Here is a 19,758-nt window from a genome sequence, read left to right as displayed (position 1 = left end):
TTAACATTAAATGACCCACTCCAAATGGGTAAAAAAATCTGTTATGGGTGTTTTTAACATGTTCTGACATTTTTTTTTTGATGATGGAGGTCATACATTTAGAAAATGACCCATAAAATAGCATTTCTGAGTATTTATTTTTTTAAATAATTGTGAATGAGGAGCAGATGAAAAAACGCAGTTTGAAAAAGATACCCTTGCAAAGATATGTACTTGTGACGTCGAAAATACGCTAAGCTTCCTGCTGCACTCCATTCTGTGCATAATAAAACAGTCTCGGGTCATAACAATAACACCACTTTTATTGTGAATATATATTAGCACAATAATCAACAACATATTATAAACATTTTCTCATCTTTCTCTGTGCTTTTCTCTTTTATACAGTAAATAGTTTTATGGTACAAATGTATCCAAAATTGATTCAGGCCAATGAAGCTCCACAAAAGAGTATTTCATGTATTAAAGCACAATCAGAAATCAGAGGGAGACGCACATGCCTGCACAGACACTGGATCCCTGGGATAAAATACAAGTCGGCACACGATTCTGAAAGACAGCATAACCTGATCACTTAACACCTGCATGTCAGCATGAAGACGAAATGGAGAGAACTGGGAATATATATGAGGAAACAAAAAAGATGTACAATGTTTTTCATATAAGCTTAAGTAAGGCAATGCAAATGTTACCACTGGTAGCAGTGTTTTCTGAAGGTTCTCTCCAGTAGGCCCTGATGCTGAGCCTATGCACACACAGAGTTCAAACACAGAACAAGCTCATCCCATGACATTGCAGCATTTCAACGCTGAGCCCTCAGCGTCTGCTTCACAGCACTTTAAGAGCAAAACAAAGAAGGAACAAGCATCAGGAGGAGTACAGCAAGGAGAACAAAACAAAGAAACAGTCATTTTGATATGCTAATCTCATTCACAAGTCATCTTGGCTCCTGAGTCCGATGGTCCAGTAAGGAAACAGAGACAGGATTAATAAAGAGAAAGCTGTTGGAATGCAAGCTGAAGTCTGGTTTTAGTTTGTTTTCTCCAGAGAGGAAAATAATATTCCTCTCCTATAATCAAAGTCACAACTTGTTTCTACCACTGTGTGGGTCCCTAAATTAGAAGAACAGCAGCACACTTGGCCCCCTTCATGAGATATTACTGCAAGGCCAGCCCACCCTGCTATAATGCGTGCATTAGCATAGAGGCATTCATGGTAAAACATACAACTCGGATGCCTTGAATCACTCACAAACTTAAACTGTTCAAGCTACTATGTAGGCACTGGGTATTTTGATGCATCAAAGTGGAGACAACCAAAGCTGTTCATCCAAGCACAAACATGACAAAAATCTGAACCCACCAGTTTTTTTTTTTTTTTTGATAACCTCATTTATCCCTCACTGAGAAATCCTCCTAAATCTACAGTTTAAAACATGCAGTTCTCATAGTGGCGTCCACCGTTGAGGAACTGCTGAAATAAAGTAGCGTGCACATTCTCTGCTATACCTCTCCATTTCTCTGTGGTCGTCTGTGGTTGAGTTTGAAGTTTTGGTGTGAACATGTCGGTGTCGTCTAAAGCTCTGTAATGAGCACATGCTGCTACGATACAACACCAAGCTAGTCACAAAATGCTGGGTTGATTTTAGCAAAGAGAAAATGAACCAGATATATAGGTAATCAACATTAAAAAAGCACTCAAACCAAAGTGATATTATTTTTGCTAAACGTTTCACTGGATGCAAAAAAAACAACCATTACAGCATACATTTTCATATGCAATAAATATAAGCAACAAACAATACAGACAGCTACACAAATCAATGTTGTGAGTGAATGTACGGCTTCATAAAGCTTCTCAAAGTCAGAGAAAACAAGTGAGGCAGAATTAAAGGGTTTGGTTAGCTCTTACTGTTGCACCATCGGAAAAGATACAGGTAGACAGTGTGGAAATGAGCGCAGCTGAGCACAGTAAATGTGTCTCTGAATTTGAACACCATGAGGAAGAAATGAATGAGCACCCTTTGGCATAGGAAAATGGAAATGCTGATACAGGCGGTCAGTGCTGCAAATACTCTGCATACATCCTGTATTGCGCTAGCGGAGTGTCGTCAGGCCTCCGATGAGATGTGATGAATGGGAGTCTCAGTGTGTGTGGGGGTCATGAGTGTTGTAGAGATTTGGTGAGCAACAGCAGCAGCAGGAGTTGGAGTCCGAGCACCAACCAAAGGCTTGGCCTTAAGCAGGTTCCACCACCACAATCAGAATCATCTTCCTGGTGAAGAAATCAACTGTTAGTACATCTCCAATGAATGAACCCAATTGCTAAAATTACAAAAAAGGTTTCTATTGCTTCACTTTAAATCTTACATTCTATCACATCTAATTATGCCACATTCAGTCTGGTTTGGGTTCTGTTAAAAACCAAATCAGTGACTAATGCTATGATCACACCGGGCTTGGCAATGTACATTCAAGTGACCACGTTCAATGAAAAGTCTGTAATCGCACGTTTCGGGCTTCAGCGTTCAAAACTCTCACGTTCACCTGTAGCTACGTACGATTTTAAGTCCATTGTCGGGCTCCACGTACTACAGGTGTTCATTATTTACACGTTGAAAGTTAAACCAGTTGAACTTTGACCAATCAGGGACTCGGACTTGGTAGTGATGTATGGATGGCGTCCTTTTTTATTTACGGAATTGCCAACCATTTGAAAAGTGATCATGAATTAGGAAGTGTGATGGCTGCCTACGCTGCCACACCATCAGGGCAGTAACCTCCTGCACCACACCCTACATATATCTGTTCACTTTATTTGTTTGCAGATACTTTTAGATTTCTTTTTCAAAAGTAACACATGTTTGATCATAAAATGTATCAACAAGTTTCAGTTTACTTTATTATAATTTGCTTTATTAATTTGATGTTTTGTTTGAGTTACCAGTGCAAAAGGGAACCATTGTTGCTGCTGCTGCCATCTGCTGCTGGAACAATCAAGTCAGGCCTGACACAAGAATGCATGCCAGTCAGCAGAGGCCTTATATTCAGCAGGCAGCTAATTGGACTGAACCATCACCCAGTGGACAAGGAACTCTTTTTGTGTTTCTTTACTTTAGTTTCCATTTTGATGGTCCTTAGTTTCATTCATTGTGTATGTTAATTTACTATAGGATGGCCATTAGTTTAGTTTGTTCTCTGTATTTTGTCTTAGTCTTTTTAAGTTCCCCCTTGTGTGTCTAGTTGGTTTGATCAGCCACTATATATGTTCCCTTGTGTTTCCAATTAGAAAGGTCAGTTTGATTAAGTTTGTTTGTTCAGTTGTCCTCTGTTACATTTAAAAGCTTGAGTTAATTTTGTTGCTTTGGACCTCTTTTAAGGGCCCATTTTTGCCCATTTACACATTTTGAAAATTAAATTTCCATATTTTTGATTAAATTGTTTGCTGTCCTTGCCTTTTACTGCTCGGTCCACCACATAATGGTGTCAGAAGTGGGATCAGCAGTTTAAGGACAGTTTTTTTTTTTTTTCCTCTTCCCCCCCCCTGGCAATCCCCTGAAATTTTTTTTTGTGAGCCATGCAACGAGGAGGAAGGACTACAAGAACACGCATTGAACATAAGGACTACAGCACTGCCAACATGGACAATGGAGAAGAGGAGGAGGCTGGAGCTTCAGGAGCTGGTACAGGTACTGAGGGTGAAGAGCCAACATTACAACATCTCACTAGTATTCTCCAGGCCTTCATGGGACAACAGGAAGCCAGAGAAATGAGACTCCAGGAGGAAGCAAAGCAGCAGGAACACAGGCTAAAAGGCCTGCAGCATCAGTTCCAACTTTTGCAGATGGAGGTGCAGGCCCGGACGTCACCTGTTCCTGATTACACCTCATCAGCCCCTGATCCAACAGTGGAGTCTGGTTCAGATGATCGGCTGCCAGAGGCCGTACATCAGACAGCAGGGGCACAGCAAGTAACCACTCACCCTCGCTTCTCTATGGATCCCAGGTTAGAAAAGCTAACAGAAAACGATGACATTGAACACTTCCTAATAACTTTTGAACGCATAGCAACAGCGTGCAAGTGGGTGGAGTCAGACTGGGTTTTCCGCCTCATCCCACTGCTCACTGGTAAGGCCAGAAGTGCCTATGTTAACATGGATGTCGATGATTCTTTGAACTATGAAAAAGTTAAAACTGCAATCTTGCATAAATATGACATCAGCCCTGAGTCTTACCGACAGAGATTTCGTTCCTTGGAAGTGGGCCCCGACGAAAGTCCCAAGGAGCTTTATGCCCGTCTCAAAGAACTCTATGATAAGTGGATTCAACCCAGAGGTAAAACGGTAAAAGAAATTGGTGAGATAATCATTATGGAACAATACTTAAGAATGATGTCTCCTGAGCTTCAGGTCTGGATAAAAGAACATGGGCCTAAATCAGCAGCTGAAGCCGCAACACTGGCAGAGGTGTTTGTGGCTGCTCGCAAGAAAAATGTACCATGGAGCAACCTGCAATGGAAGGGTATAAAAGACTCACGCAGGCCAACAGCCCCACAACACCACCACCACAGACTGGCTCCAGGAACACCGAGAATGCCTGTGCAGGATGATCAGATGAGTAAACCAGCAAAATCTTCCAATAAACCACCAATCTGCTATTTGTGTGGGCAGGAAGGACATATTAAACCCCTTTGCCCAAGAAATTCAGCAAAGCTCACTCAGATGTGTTTTGTTCCATATCAGAGCCATGCTTTGGAAAGTCGAGCTAACCAGCCTATTAAAATGACCACTGTTAAAGTGAATGGGAAATGTTGCAATGCACTGATTGACACTGGCAGTACACAGACTTTAATTCATCGACAACATGTACCAGTCAACCTTGTTTCCACTCAAGAGACAGTTTCCATCTGCTGTGTACATGGTGATAAAAGACTTTATCCTACTGCTGATCTCTACTTGGAAATTCAAGGACAGATGTATCTTCTGAAAGTAGGAGTTGTTGATGACCTTCCTTTCCCAGTTGTTTTGGGTCATGACCTGCCAGTTCTTTATGACCTGTTGGACACAAGAGGAAGTGCTGTTGCGGTTACGAGAGCTCAAGCTAAAAATACAGATGCGAATCTGCCACTTCTCTGCGCTTTACCTTTCTATGATGCTGAGCTTGAGACAAAACCCGGGAAGTCTCGCAAAACGCGTAGTCAGAAAAGGCAAGAGAAATTTAAACGCACTATGGTAGATCCGCCCGTTGAAGCAACTCCAGAAGTGGGTTTAGGGTTCAAGTTGCCATCTAACATTGTTGAAATGCAACAAAATGATCCAACTTTGTCGTCTTGTTTTGTAAAAGCAGCAGAAATGGCTGAGGAGTCGAAGAGGGAGTATCTGGTGGAGAATGGAGTTCTTTATCACCAGCAAGGTAAAGTGAAGCAACTGGTGGTTCCTCTGTTGGTTCGAGATGTAGTACTCAGCCTAGGCCACACCATACCTTGGGCTGGCCACCTAGGGAAGCAAAAAACAACTGCACGTGTGATGAAACACTTCTACTGGCCTGGCTTACGTACAGACATCCAACATTACTGTCAGAGTTGCCCTCAGTGCCAGAAAACCTCACTGAAATGTACCACCAAAGCTCCACTCCAGCCTCTCCCAATTATTGGCACTCCGTTTGAACGCCTTGGCATGGATGTAGTGGGACCAGTGGAGAAAAGTAAAGCTGGAAACCGCTACATGCTAGTCATCACCGATTATGCCACAAAGTACCCAGAGGTGTTTCCACTGAAATGTGTGAAAGCAAAAGCTGTGGCATTCTCTCTGGTTCAGTTCTTCTCCAGAGTGGGTTTCCCCCGAGAAATTTTGACAGACCGAGGTACTAACTTCATGTCGAACTTGCTTAAGCAGGTTTATCAGCTCCTGGGTGTGAGGAATCTGCGGACCACTCCTTATCATCCACAGACGGACGGGTTGACTGAACGCTTTAATCAGACGCTTAAGCAAATGCTTCGTAAGTTCGTCAATGAAACCGGGTCTGATTGGGATCAGTGGCTGCCTTATCTCCTCTTCGCCTACAGAGAGGTACCCCAGGCTTCAACAGGGTTCTCCCCCTTTGAATTACTTTATGGACATGAAGTAAGGGGACCCCTGACCCTCTTAAGAGAAACCTGGGAAGGAGAGCAGGGCAGAGAAGAACCTGTCAATGCCATTCAGTATGTTATTCAAATGAGAGAAAAGCTGCAGAGGATGAGCGAGTTAGCACAGGCCCACATGGCTGATGCACAGAGACGCCAGAAGAGCTGGTATGATCAAAAAGCACGCCAGAGAAGTTTCCTGCCAGGTCAAAAAGTCCTAGTAATGCTACCCACAAGTGACAGTAAGTTGCTAGCCAAATGGCAAGGCCCCTTTGTGGTCCAAAAGAAACTTGGGGCTACAACATATCAGGTTTCCACCCCAGGTCACAAACAGTCCAGTCGTGTATTGCACGTTAACCTTCTCAAAGAATGGGTTTCCAGGACTGCAGACGATGCCATGGGACTGCTGATCAGAGATGTCAGTGAGGAGGACGAAGTGGATGAATTCCTGCCATCATCAATGCCCACCACCTTGGATTTAAATCATCTTTCTGAAAACCAACAAGCTCAGGTGAAAGCATTGATTGATTCCAGGGTCTTCCAGGAATATCCAGGATGCACAAACTTGGTGCACCATGACATTGTGCTAAAGGAGCAGGCTACAGTTAGGCGCATGAGTTACAGAGTACCAGAGCGTCTACTGGGTCCGCTAAAGGAAGAGGTTGATCACATGCTGTCCCTCGGGATCATCAAGCCTTCGAAAAGCGAGTGGTGTCATCCAGTTGTGTTGGTCCCCAAGAAGGATGGAACCATCAGATTTTGCATAGATTTTCGCTATCTAAATTCTGTGTCAAAATTTGATTCCTATCCAACCCCCAGAATTGACAATCTCATTGAGTGTCTGGGAAAGGCAAAGTTTTTAACAACTATTGACCTTTGTAAGGGTTATTGGCAGGTTCCCCTTACAGAGCGGTCCCAGGAACTGACTGCTTTCCGGACACCCTGGGGGCTCTTTCAGTTTACAGTTCTTCCGTTTGGGTTGCACGGTGCCCCTGCAACTTTCCAGCGACTTATGGATCAGGTACTCGGTGGCCTAAAAGACTGTGCTTGTGCATATCTTGATGATATTGTGGTTTACAGTGCCACCTGGGAGGAACATCTAAGACATCTGAAGAAGGTTCTGGAGTGCCTGCATGCTGCGGGGTTAACCATCAATCCAGCAAAGTGTGCTTTTGCCCGGAGGGAAACGGAGTACCTTGGTTACACTATTGGAGGTGGGTTGATCAAACCACAAGTCAACAAAGTACAGGCGATTGAATCCTGCCCTCTACCACAGACAAGAAAGCAGCTAAGGTCTTTTCTTGGATTAGCTGGATTTTATCACAAGTTTATTCCAAGCTTTTCAGCCCGTGCAGCTCCGTTGACCGACATGACCGGCTCGAGATGTCCAAACAAAATCAGGTGGACTACGGAGTCTGTGACAGCATTTCGGGACATTCAGCAATCATTGAGTAAGGACCCCATACTGCACAGTCCAGATTTTAATAAACCTTTCATTTTGCAAACCGACGCATCTCAAAGAGGCATTGGAGCTGTGCTTCTACAGTACACGTCTGACGATCGACATCCTGTGGCTTACATAAGCCGAAAGCTACTCCCCAGAGAAATCCACTATTCCACTGTCGAAAAAGAGGCGCTGGCAGTCAAATGGGCTATGGACTCTTTTAAATACTACCTCTTAGGTAGAGAGTTCACCTTGGAGACCGACCACAGGGCTCTGCAATGGCTGGAGAAGATGAAGGACACTAATGCCCGGATAACGAGATGGTACCTCGCCATGCAGCCCTACAGATTCAAGGTGAACTACATCCCAGGAAGAGGAAACATCACTGCGGACTTCCTCTCTCGTGCTCCTGATGAAGGCTCCGAAGGGGAGGGGAGTGTGATGGCTGCCTACGCTGCCACACCATCAGGGCAGTAACCTCCTGCACCACACCCTACATATATCTGTTCACTTTATTTGTTTGCAGATACTTTTAGATTTCTTTTTCAAAAGTAACACATGTTTGATCATAAAATGTATCAACAAGTTTCAGTTTACTTTATTATAATTTGCTTTATTAATTTGATGTTTTGTTTGAGTTACCAGTGCAAAAGGGAACCATTGTTGCTGCTGCTGCCATCTGCTGCTGGAACAATCAAGTCAGGCCTGACACAAGAATGCATGCCAGTCAGCAGAGGCCTTATATTCAGCAGGCAGCTAATTGGACTGAACCATCACCCAGTGGACAAGGAACTCTTTTTGTGTTTCTTTACTTTAGTTTCCATTTTGATGGTCCTTAGTTTCATTCATTGTGTATGTTAATTTACTATAGGATGGCCATTAGTTTAGTTTGTTCTCTGTATTTTGTCTTAGTCTTTTTAAGTTCCCCCTTGTGTGTCTAGTTGGTTTGATCAGCCACTATATATGTTCCCTTGTGTTTCCAATTAGAAAGGTCAGTTTGATTAAGTTTGTTTGTTCAGTTGTCCTCTGTTACATTTAAAAGCTTGAGTTAATTTTGTTGCTTTGGACCTCTTTTAAGGGCCCATTTTTGCCCATTTACACATTTTGAAAATTAAATTTCCATATTTTTGATTAAATTGTTTGCTGTCCTTGCCTTTTACTGCTCGGTCCACCACAGGAAGGAATAACTGTGGTCTGTGTCCGGAGGGAATTATATGACACCAAGTCTTTCATGCATATATCGGAATAGAGCTGCGAAAGAAAAATTCTGGACCAAGATTTCGACATTTCTCACCAAGTTTCTTCCAACTGAATGTGCATGCACTAGTTTCGGGTAGCGACACTCCAGTGGGAACACCGTATGCTAAAAGTGTACTCAAGGACGCATGTTCAGAGTGTTCTTGAACGCTTATCACATGCTAGGTGTGTACATAGCATAAGTTACATTTCACATTTCAAGGGAAACTGAAACAAATGTAAAATATTTTCAAAACTATTGCAATTTTACAAGCATGCTGTTAGAAATGTAAGCAGTTTTTTATTTTGTTTTATTTGTTTTCATCAATTAGAAAAGTTAAAGACAACTGATAGACAACTGAAACTAAAAACAATCCAATTCTGACAGTTTGGCTCTGCCCAAGAAAACGTACAACCTTCAATATTCCCAACATTGCTGCACAAACATGCTAATTGGTTGTCTTTGTTCAGTTTCTTGAAAAAAATCTAATTAAAAAGTGACACTTTATGTACTTCAAAGGCCATCTGCGCTGTGTGGCGTTGCGTGGCTCGAGAGAGATACTTAAATTGATCTTTTCTTCAAAGTGTTGGCAACAAAGCAACACACATTTTTAAACTATGCAATTAATCTAAACATTCCTTTGTACGTTTTAAATGAGTTTCACCTCTCATTTGCTTCATTGTTTGCTTGTCTGTGTGGATATCCACCTGCTTGTTTCAGCGTGTGGCAGTGTTGCTTTTAGCCTCCCGTTTTTCTTTTTTAATGGGTGTATTCAGGATATCCGTGCATGCCAAAGGCCCAGGAGAAAAAAGGTGGGAGTCTTCTCTATTCAAAGGACAGGAAAGCCACGTGAAGCTTCCTCTGTTTACTCCAGTAAGAAAATGGACTGGCCGGCACACAAACTGTCTTCCTGCGAGGAGCTGAACCAAAAGTAATGGGACAGCTGGACAGAGCAAAAGGGACACGACCTACTTTTACTCTTTTCATCTACTTCCTCAGTCATTTGCTTCCCAGCAAGGCCTCTCCGTAATATAAACATGCCCCCTTGAATTGGTGGTCTGTTATATGTATGCCTTACGCCTGTGCAACACAATGAAAGGGAGGATTTATAAAGATATGAAAAAGCCCTTTTTTTTCATACCAAATATTTAGTCTTCCAATGAATTGTTCACAGTTGGGTGGTGTTCTAACCCTTTCTCCCATGATTTATTCACTTTGCTTCATTTGTTTTACTGATATTATTCAAATAAGTCAATGCACAAGCTTTACATAGATATTTTACCAACTATGTTTTCCAATTTCCATTTTGCATTGTAAGTAGCAGAAACGCCAAAGATTTTAAATCCTACTGAAGCATTTTGCATGTGATCGGTGTGGCATCTCACCACCCATGTCAGCTAAGTTTTACATTTCTGACTATATTTAAAAGAAAACAGGTCAAGTAAATAAATAAATGGAGAAATTCTTATGGATTTTGAAAACTAAAGCCTTGTTTTTTTAATATCCTTAAATGACACTTAAGAAATTTTAAGTAACATGAAGTTTACTTTGCTGTAAATTTTCTTGAGGATATAAACCAATTTTTCATTACATTATTTTTAGCAAAATATACAAATACTTGTTGTGTAAAGTAAAAAAAAACAAGAAGTCGATAAATTAATAAAAAAAAAAACTCTGCATAAAGTATGGCTGAAGCCCAAGATGTAATAAAATTGTCCTATTATCTGACTGCTACAATTTTCTACATTTTAAAAACATCAAAACAAAACAAAAAAAAAAAAAACGTATTGGAAGAGCCACAAATTAGCACAGATTCTCATATTTCAATACAGTTTGAATGATTGTAAAACTGTAGAAATAAAATGTTAACCTCATATTTTAATGTCAAATGAGTTATTCTATATAAAAGCACTACACAGCTGTTTAAAATAGTAAAGCTGTGTGAAGCTGTGCAACCATACTGACCCTGAAGCGACAACAAATATAAACAACAAAAAAGGTGTGGGGCTGAGTGCAGAGCCTCTGCTGGTTGGGCACAGGGGCTCATCCTTGACACGCAGAATCCAAAAAAACAAGAACAAAGGGAGATGAGTAATGAGATCATACAGCAAAATGGGGGAAAAAATGTAGGGAGCAGTAGTCTTTATCTAGAGCAAAAAGGGGCAGTCATCTACAGCAGCTAACTTTAATCACATTCAGGCTTCAAGGTAACCTTTTTTTTTTTCCCCTCACATTTTCATTGTTGTCAAAACACACATCTGGCCCTTTCCTGTATCTGGGATTCTGAGCCAGCTCGCATGGATTTGGTCCTTCAGCTGAACAGACACTTAGGAAAAACACACACAGGCATGTATAGATATAGATAAAATAATTATCAAGTATTGATTCTTAAATTTTCAAACTAAAATGTCAGTTCTTCCTGTAGAATTTAGACGAGCAGAAAAAGTCTGCCAGTGGATCTGTGTAGTGGATCTGGTTTACTGTTCCCATGGAGCATCTACAAGAGTTTTTCTTCATACTTAAGTTGTGTGTCCTTGCATTAACAGTTTAGAACGCTTCTCTCCTCTGAGTGTTAGATAACAGAAATAAGAGCATCCAGAATGAGATAAGCAAAAGGATACAGGGTTGCTCAGCCTGTCGAAGCGGCCGGGGGTCACATGACAAACATGTCGTTTTGGCATCAGTAATCAAAAACACAAGGTTGGTGTTTGGAAGCTTCTCGGCTCGGTACATCCTAGAAAACGAAGAGAAGCATGAGCTTAAATGTAACCAGAAACAATAAACCTAACACTTATAGACAGAATTGTTTATCTGCAGGTGACACTCAGATTTGTGCAAACATCTGAATTTGCTAAAAGAAATTAAACTCTTCATTCGTAAACTGATCTATAAAAAGGGAAAAATCATGAACACCATTGAGTAAATGCAATTTAGCAATATTTAATACACTTATGCACTCTGAAATGATGCAAAACAAAGTGAGGGTATACAGTATGTGTGATTCTCCGCATTAGTTTGATATAAAACCAGAAAATGAAAAGAGAAACACAAAGCAAAAAGCGAAATAGTTTTTCCCCCCAAAATTTCAGCTACTGACAGATCAAGGTGATCTGTGTCTGATCATAACTCATCAGAAAGCAGCTTTTTAGGATTAGGCTGCATAACCCAGGAAACTTTGGAACATGCCTTTGCAACAGAGAAGCAGAGGGATGTGGAATAAGAGATAACAGGTCAGTAATTGCAAGTGACAAAAGATAGGAACATATGCAAATATATACACGTCTCAATAAATATGAGCATACCTTGAACAGTTCCCACAGTCCAAAACCCCTGAGTACGACCTATTTTCATTGTCAAAAAAGTATTGTGTCTGTTCTGTGATGCAGCTTTCCTTAAACATGGCATCTGGTATATCTTCATCTGGTGACTCCACTGCAAATTAGAAACACCTTAAATCAGGACATGGAGGGGAATCATTTAAGGAATCCTGGGACTAAAATCACACTTCCAAAGTAGAAAATAGGCAACGTGGAAGTGCCTAAACATGGCTTCAAAAGAGGTCTCAATTACCATATAACATTTTCCCATGAAAATGTACATTTTTTTGTGGATTACTTCTTTTATAAATGCAAAGGGTGTCAACTAAACTGTATTATAAGTTGAAATCTGTTTTTTTTCCTGACAGTCAGTGGTCATTTTATTTTATGCATGTTGTAGTGACATGCATAAAAGTGACAAAGTAGTGACAAACAGCACTATTTCATCAAAATAACAATTCAATAATGCTGGATATGTTTTTTTTCATGCATGATAATACCGGAATCAGCTATATTAAACCTTAGTACACAGTCTTGTCTTGCATTTTTACTTACCTGCCCCTAGAAGGTTGGGAAACATGAGACCAAATATGAGCTGCTGCATAATCGACCTGTAAGATCCAACAAAAAGGGAGAAAAAGGTGAGCTTTCTGCATGTTGAAACACATTTTGAAAACATCTTTCTCTGATTTATGGAGGACCAATCAAAACTATTATTCTAAAAGACGTGCATCTGCCAACACTTTAATACAATGGTGATTTAAATGTTGCTTAAGCTACAAAACATTGAGTTTAAATGTCTATTTTAAAGGTTTTTGAACAACTCCGATGAAAGTGATGCAACTTCATTTTTAAGTCTCATGCAACTGCCATACAAATTATTTTTGGTGTAACAGCATGCACACAAGAGAACTAAAGGCACACGGCTTCTCCACTCACCAGGCAGCACTGGAGGCCCACCAGCTGATACTCAGCAAGTCTGCAATGGTTGGCTGGAGCAACACAAGAACAGAAATCGGTCTGAATGAAGTAGGCCAGCAAAGATTAACACACACCAAAAAAAAACAACAAAAAAACAGCAATTGTAGAGATCATGTTAGTGTCTATCTCACCACATAGATAGAACGGGGTCCTGCAGCTGCTTTGCTGTCTTTCTCTGGGTCACAGACAGACTGATAATCATATGTCTTATTGAAGGAGTACAGAGAGGTGTTGACCAGACTGATCATCAGCACCGGATCCACTTCACCGAAGAACTGCCCAATCTATAAGACATCATAAATAAACACATCATTGCAGGCAATGCTTGTAAATAAAGTTATTTGATTCTTAATGAAATAATCATGAAGGTAGATGCCAGCAAAGCACTCCAATTTACCAAGCTAATTATCCACTCAATCAAACATGGGAATGACATCTTTGAAATGCATGGATGAGTAATTTGAAACTGAAAAGAGCAATCCTCAAGAGAAATTCACGTCTGTGCAACAGTTGGTCTGAACGTTAGCCAATTAAAACTAGATAATGGAACTTTTACTAAAGGTGACACGCATGAAACCTGCTGCATTTTTCAATAAAGTCCTACAATTGTTGTTGAAGCAAAAGGACATTTTAACTTGTTATCTGAAAAAAGAAAACAGACTGGAATTTTCTAAAAGTTGTACATATTTAATACCTGAGATGCGGAAGGCAACACCTAAATAACACACGCTCTTTGACATACCGTAATTCTCCGGCTGTTAATGCGATCAACGTGTAGCAGATTATTCTGATACTGAGAAAACTGGCTTTGAAATGTGAAACACATTACTAATGTAAAGTGTTGCACAACAGCGCAAAGCCATTTTTCTCCACAACTGAATCAGCTAATTTATGTTTATTGTGTTAAAACTTCTCTAATTGTTTGCCCTATTTCAGAATCCTAAATGCATAAGCTGTCAAATAGTTACTATCATTCAAAGAATGTCAACTCTGGAGCTAAAGCTCTGGGGTTAAAGGGTTATTGCTTTGTAAGTTTGGACTTATGTGTGGCTTCACGTAAACAATAGAGGCGTAAATAAACTTGCGTGGAAACAAATGTCAAATAGAAATGCGAAAAACAGCAAATCACAACATTTTTCGTAAGCACTGTAACAATTCTTTATGACAGGAAAAAAAGACAGCAGTAACGTCCTAAAAGGTCCCTGTGGACGAGACATGTTCCACAGTTTAAAACAAGTCAGAGCTTCCTCAAATGTTTCAAAGATATGAATTGTAGGTCAGATTTAAAGCTGCTATCCAGAGACAGCAGATGTCCTGTCTCAACTGACGTGAAATGTTCCAAAACCCTCTGCTCTATAAATGCTACTATCAACAGGCAGAGGCCAAAAGAAGTACAAAAAGAAGAGCTAACACAGTGCAGCAGACTTCTTACATACACAGGGGACACGCAAGTACAGTTTCCACAAATGTCTAAAAGCCATCAGCTTCCTCTTTGATCCTTCCCCAGTGGCTAGTGTTTTACTCTGGCAGAGACATGGGTGTGCTGCCGGGTTCTGCCACTCTCATAACTTGACTGAGTCATGTAACCTTTCGATGACCTCTGTTTGAGGCTGATGGGGGTTTGTGACAAGGATAAGAAAAAAAATGACATAGAAAATTTGATTGCAGAGTTTGACTTAACTTATTTTCAAAGCAAAATTTGACGTGTCCTTTTTGAAGTATGTGTAAGAAGATATCCGTGAAAGGAAAAGAGATGCCGAACAATATCACACTGTATCGTGATTCCACACAAAATAGCATGATGATTCAAAGCTCTAGAAGATCAACTGTCTAACACCAGAGCTCTTTAACACTCTTCAACTGTGTATGCAATTACTGGTAATGTAATTCCAGCAGATTTTTAAATAAAATCAAATCAAACGTTATATAAAGTTTATTTATATAGCACTTTTCCTATAAAAACACAACACAAAGTGCTTGTGCTGAGATGCTAAAATGTGCAGTATAGTGATACTGAAAAGCGGCTTTGGGCTGGTATGCTGAAATGACATGAAATGTATCATTTTTTCTCATGCTGAAATGTAAGATGTAGCAAATAAGATCAGATGTGTTTTTTAGAGCTCACCAAGAAAATGTACTCCTCTTGATTGGACATAAGAAGAAATCCGCCATCGTCCAGTATCACGCAGTCTACATGCTACAAACATACAGACATACAAAATGTAAAAATCTGATAAGAAAGTATTTATAAAATGACACATTTTTGGGCAGAATAAGTACATCAAACTGCGAAACCACATTAAAGGAAAATGTTCAGATATTACAATAAAACTCAGTTGTACCTTGTCGTTCCTGAGACAGCCACAAATTTCATCCTTGCACTTGGACAAGAAATTGGAGCAAGACATTAGGTGTATTGTATGCTGATGTATAATTGAGTCTGATATTTTATGGGATGCAAACAAAATTGAACACCACCTACATTTAATTTGAGTGTAGCATTAATGAAACTGTTCATCCAGAAGGAGACATTAAGTTTGACGCCCACCACTGGAGACAAAAGCACAAAGCAGACAGAGTTCTGCAGCTTTGTGCTGTACCAGGTTCATCCATCAGTGGGATGTTAGAAACACTCACCTGCTGGTTTGAGAGTGACTTCATCCATGATGAGATCCACTGCTTTGCTCACTAGGATACCAGATTCAGACACAGACTCCCTGGCATCTGCTGTTATATAAAAATGAAACATTGTTTCTTAAAGAGTATAAAGACATTCCAAGCATTCTTAACAGCTATAATCTATTTATCTAGAGTATATAAAGTGACTTTTGCATGTCTGTTAGAGTGATTAGTGGAGATGATGGGTTTCACACAGGGAAGGAAAAACACAGCAGGAAAAGAAGTATGATAAACAGAGCGATATCAGAAACCTTAAAGTCTGAACATTGCCAGCAGGGTTGGGATGTCGTCCAAAAGCGGTGAACACAGCAGGCTCACTGCCAGACCACACAGAAGACCCTCATGCACATGAACATCCCCACTTACCGTTGAAAGACGGAGCTGTGAATATATATATTTCATTGTCCAATGTCCTCTTGTAGAAGCTGGACTCATATGTTTCTGGATTCTCAGACCATTTTTCTCCAGCACTAAAAAAATAAAAAGCAGTAGTCTGCTGATTTAACAATAAACATACATATGTATAGATTGATACTCATGTTTGTTAAGACTTTTAAAATCCCCACAGCCACATCAGATCATTTAAATCATGTATTCCTTTTCTTAGATAAAAAAGAATTCAACAAATCAGGCTGACAGATTTGACTCATCATCTACACTAGACTGAACAGATCTTTGAGTGATCCTTCATTTAGGTGAGGACATCATCTGAATAGATGCAACCTAACTGCTAGACAGTTCCCATCAATTTGATCCAACACTTTTATAACACTAGATATTTGGGAAAAACATGCCCTTCTGTTTCACAACAGTATTGCTAACACTTTAGTGCCCCTGAGATGAAAGGGGGAAAGTACCTTCTAGGATAGACTCTTGTGATTCCTCCGTCTGTGGCAACAAACCTGGCAACAATCCCATCCCTGAGGAAATTCAAAATAGCAGCTGATATAATGTCAAGGCAAGTGCCTTTAACAAATCATGGAATAACTTAAAGCAAGCAAGAATAAGATGTTGATTATATTCTGTTGCTAGTCTTTATTTATCCTAATGCTAAACATCCTCCATTAATGCCCAAAATGATGTTCAAATAATTCGAGATATGTGGTAAAATGTTAAAAAGGACCAGCTGATGTGACTCCTTTTGTTTTTCTATGAAATTAGCGTGTCATGGCTGAGTTCAGAATTTTGGTTTCACTTCAATAGCACATCGAGATCAAACCATCTGTGGCTCTGCTGGCCAACCAATGATGCATGAAATAAGCACCGGGCCTTGTAGTTATGGGTAATGATGTTTAATTAACACAGAACGTTGTAAAAAGCAAAAAAGAAAGTTATTTTATAAGCACAGTTTTTTGTTTGTGCATGGTAGAGTAAATTAAAGCTCTGTGCACTAGGTACATACACCGTCTGCTCTTTCCAAAGTTTAACCAGTTCAGCCGTCAGACCTGCATCCAAGATCAGTCGATTCACCAGGGAAACGTTGCCTGAGGATTAAAGGTAAAATGGATTTCACAGATATTACAAAACCACAGACACAATACGTGCATAGAAAATTGTGAAAAATGCTAGAGTTGCTGTCTGCTTTAAACATCTTGGCAGAGATTTGAGTGTTTTTGGAAAATGAATGCTTTTGGCATGAAGACATATGTGGGGGTTCTATAGTTCAATGCTGTGAAAAAGGCAGTAACCAATTCAAAGAGCTTTTTTTTAACCAAAATGAGCACTAATAGCGATAAGAAGAGCTTCACTGGCAAATAATAAAACTTGACCTTAAGTTAAGTCGCATCAAGGACACGTTAAGCCGCTCTAAATCCGTGCAAGAGGGTGAGGTCGATTAGAGGAGGCCTATAGAAGCACCATGAGTCATTGTGGAGCATGACAGTATCAGGCTTCGGGGAAAATCAATTGATCAGTCTGATGTCACCCAGCTTACAACACTCTGCCCATGAAATGCTTACCATTACCATATCAGAGCGGGAACTGCTGTATAATCACGGGGAGGAATAAAGTATCTCAGCTTCAGTTTCAAGGTTTTCCAGAATGTTTGCAGGTCAATAATAAATTTCTGATTCAACCTATATTAAATAACACACGGTTTGTTACAAATTTTGACAGGTCTCGTTGAAAGCCCAAGCAGAGTTTACTCAGTTGAACAAAAGTGTCATGTGAAACAGGAGTGAAGGATGCATGACTCACAGGCATCGGGAGACTCGCTATCGATGTTGTCGTTCAAGTCGAGGATAAACTGGAGGATCTGGGTGTTGTTAAGCGAAAGCTTCAGCTCTTTGCAGTATCCTCTGAAGAAACAATACGAAAAGTTTTAAATCTCAGTCAATTTTCTGTCATTTTGAATGAAATCCGCATCGGAATGACTGACCTTGGAGCAATGTAGGTGAAACCAAACTCATCAAACATGTCTGGCTGTAAAGTCTGCATGGCTTTTGAAAATCCAAAACATCAGTTATTTTATTCAAATGCTCAGGATAACTTTTTTGGAATGCTTAAAAAACCAATGTAGTATGTACGATACAAAAACCAGAGTAAAAAAAAAAAAAAAGTCTGTGATGTTGATGAACGAACATGCAGCACACATTCCATAACCGGTTCTCACGTTCATAAAGTCGCACAGACACAAAAAATGATTGGACAGATATGAGGTGATGGATCAAGAGTGAGAGTGTGGATGATGCTGTAGTGTGGAGGGTTTTAGAGAGAGACTGCCTGAGAAATACTTGCCTTCTCGCCCTGTTGTGACCCCGGGGAAGAAGTCAGGGAAAGGCAAAAGTTTGAAAAAAAAAAAAAAGACACAGAAAGATAAAAACACATAAATACCACGGAACAAACCATACCTGCAAAAAGATGCTAGAAAATGTGAATAGTTCTCTTGGATGTAAAACAAAACACACTTTCAGAAAAAGTTCATTTTAAAAATAGTATAAAAAGACAAAGCTTTAAAATGTGTAAAACAGAACTTGAGTTCAGAATTAGAGAGAAACTCATATTTCCCCTGTCCAGAATCTGGATTTCATTGAAATGCTATTTTCAAGTTCTTATCTCATAAATGATATGAAAATACATTATTGACCATCAGTCAAGAGTCTTTTTCAATGAAAACTTTTGGACAATGCTTTTAAAACACATTGATGGTCTGTGAAAGCAATTGCATGTCAAAGTTCCTCGGAGTGCTGAAAATCTGCTGCAGGATCAAACAATGTCTTTCACATAAAATTTAATACACAGATTAACTGTCACTCTGTCCCATGTTGATAGGGCCGTGTGTGTCCCTGCCCTCGTGGGTTTTTATAGCGTTCTCTTTCTTCTCCACTTTCATGATCCTTCCTTATCTGTCACCATGTCTTCAACTCAACATTAGCTCATTTATTCAACAAATAAAGAATTCCTTCTTTACGAATGAAAAAAAAAATATGTTCATCCATCACAACTTTAGTTTAGAGACTCTTTCTAATCTGTTAAGAGAACAATTGGCTGCAAAGAAACCACCTACTGCATCAAAGTGATAAAATAGATTGGAGTTTGGAGGTCTGGCTCCAACGTGAAATTCTATATGTCCCAGACTCCCTGTTGTGCAGTCTGCAGCAGCAAGCCATGGCGCATTGCTTTCTTTAACAAGCCTGTAATTGTGCTGACAGCATTTATGGCATAGTGACAGACTTGTTATGCATAAGGAGCAGTAATGCAAAAGCTAAAAACACTCTCTCAGAATCTCATCTATCTGAATAACTTCGACATAAGTGATTTATGTTTAGTGTCCCGTCAGGAAAAAACAAATCACTAAAACAAAGATGATTTTTTTTCTGGTTATAATTTGATCAAAACAGCGATTGACCAATGCAAACAGGGAAAAACCTCTAGAACAGGTTTAGATACCCACTTTGACCATCTTTTGATGTATTTTAATTTCCCAGTGGTTTTTTAATTATAATAATGCAATTTTTAGCCAAACTTAAAAGAAACTGTGTA

The 19,758-nt window shown here is 39.9% G+C and overlaps 1 protein-coding gene across 6 annotated transcripts in view; it reads right to left on the bottom strand.

Moving 5' to 3' along the window:
* Nucleotides 1-281: 281 nt before the first annotated feature.
* The window catches only part of cacna2d1 (calcium voltage-gated channel auxiliary subunit alpha2delta 1), a 63,492-nt gene continuing 44,015 nt past the window's right edge, over nucleotides 282-19,758 (bottom strand). For 2 of the 6 annotated variants that reach the window (XM_023955903.1, XM_023955907.1), the window contains 18 exons: nucleotides 18,514-18,522; nucleotides 18,155-18,215; nucleotides 17,974-18,074; nucleotides 17,180-17,261; nucleotides 16,635-16,697; nucleotides 16,144-16,247; nucleotides 15,736-15,825; nucleotides 15,581-15,648; nucleotides 15,441-15,479; nucleotides 15,224-15,295; nucleotides 13,230-13,382; nucleotides 13,057-13,109; nucleotides 12,673-12,728; nucleotides 12,103-12,232; nucleotides 11,422-11,534; nucleotides 11,033-11,115; nucleotides 10,766-10,848; nucleotides 282-2,274 (listed from right to left, as the gene is read on the bottom strand). In XM_023955903.1, the coding sequence (XP_023811671.1) occupies nucleotides 2,238-2,274; nucleotides 10,766-10,848; nucleotides 11,033-11,115; nucleotides 11,422-11,534; nucleotides 12,103-12,232; nucleotides 12,673-12,728; nucleotides 13,057-13,109; nucleotides 13,230-13,382; nucleotides 15,224-15,295; nucleotides 15,441-15,479; nucleotides 15,581-15,648; nucleotides 15,736-15,825; nucleotides 16,144-16,247; nucleotides 16,635-16,697; nucleotides 17,180-17,261; nucleotides 17,974-18,074; nucleotides 18,155-18,215; nucleotides 18,514-18,522 (1,397 nt within the window). In that variant the 3' untranslated portion in view covers nucleotides 282-2,237. The remainder of the gene's footprint in view (nucleotides 2,275-10,765; nucleotides 10,849-11,032; nucleotides 11,116-11,421; nucleotides 11,535-12,102; nucleotides 12,233-12,672; nucleotides 12,729-13,056; nucleotides 13,110-13,229; nucleotides 13,383-15,223; nucleotides 15,296-15,440; nucleotides 15,480-15,580; nucleotides 15,649-15,735; nucleotides 15,826-16,143; nucleotides 16,248-16,634; nucleotides 16,698-17,179; nucleotides 17,262-17,973; nucleotides 18,075-18,154; nucleotides 18,216-18,513; nucleotides 18,523-19,758) is intronic. The other 4 variants (XM_023955906.1, XM_023955908.1, XM_023955904.1 and 1 more) reach the window with 3 other exon arrangements.

This window comes from Oryzias latipes, chromosome 6 (genome assembly GCF_002234675.1).
Source record: "Oryzias latipes chromosome 6, ASM223467v1".
Classification (NCBI taxonomy): Eukaryota; Metazoa; Chordata; class Actinopteri; order Beloniformes; family Adrianichthyidae; genus Oryzias; species Oryzias latipes.
Note: the sequence above shows the minus strand (reverse complement) of the source record. Positions and strands in the feature narration are given on the sequence as shown.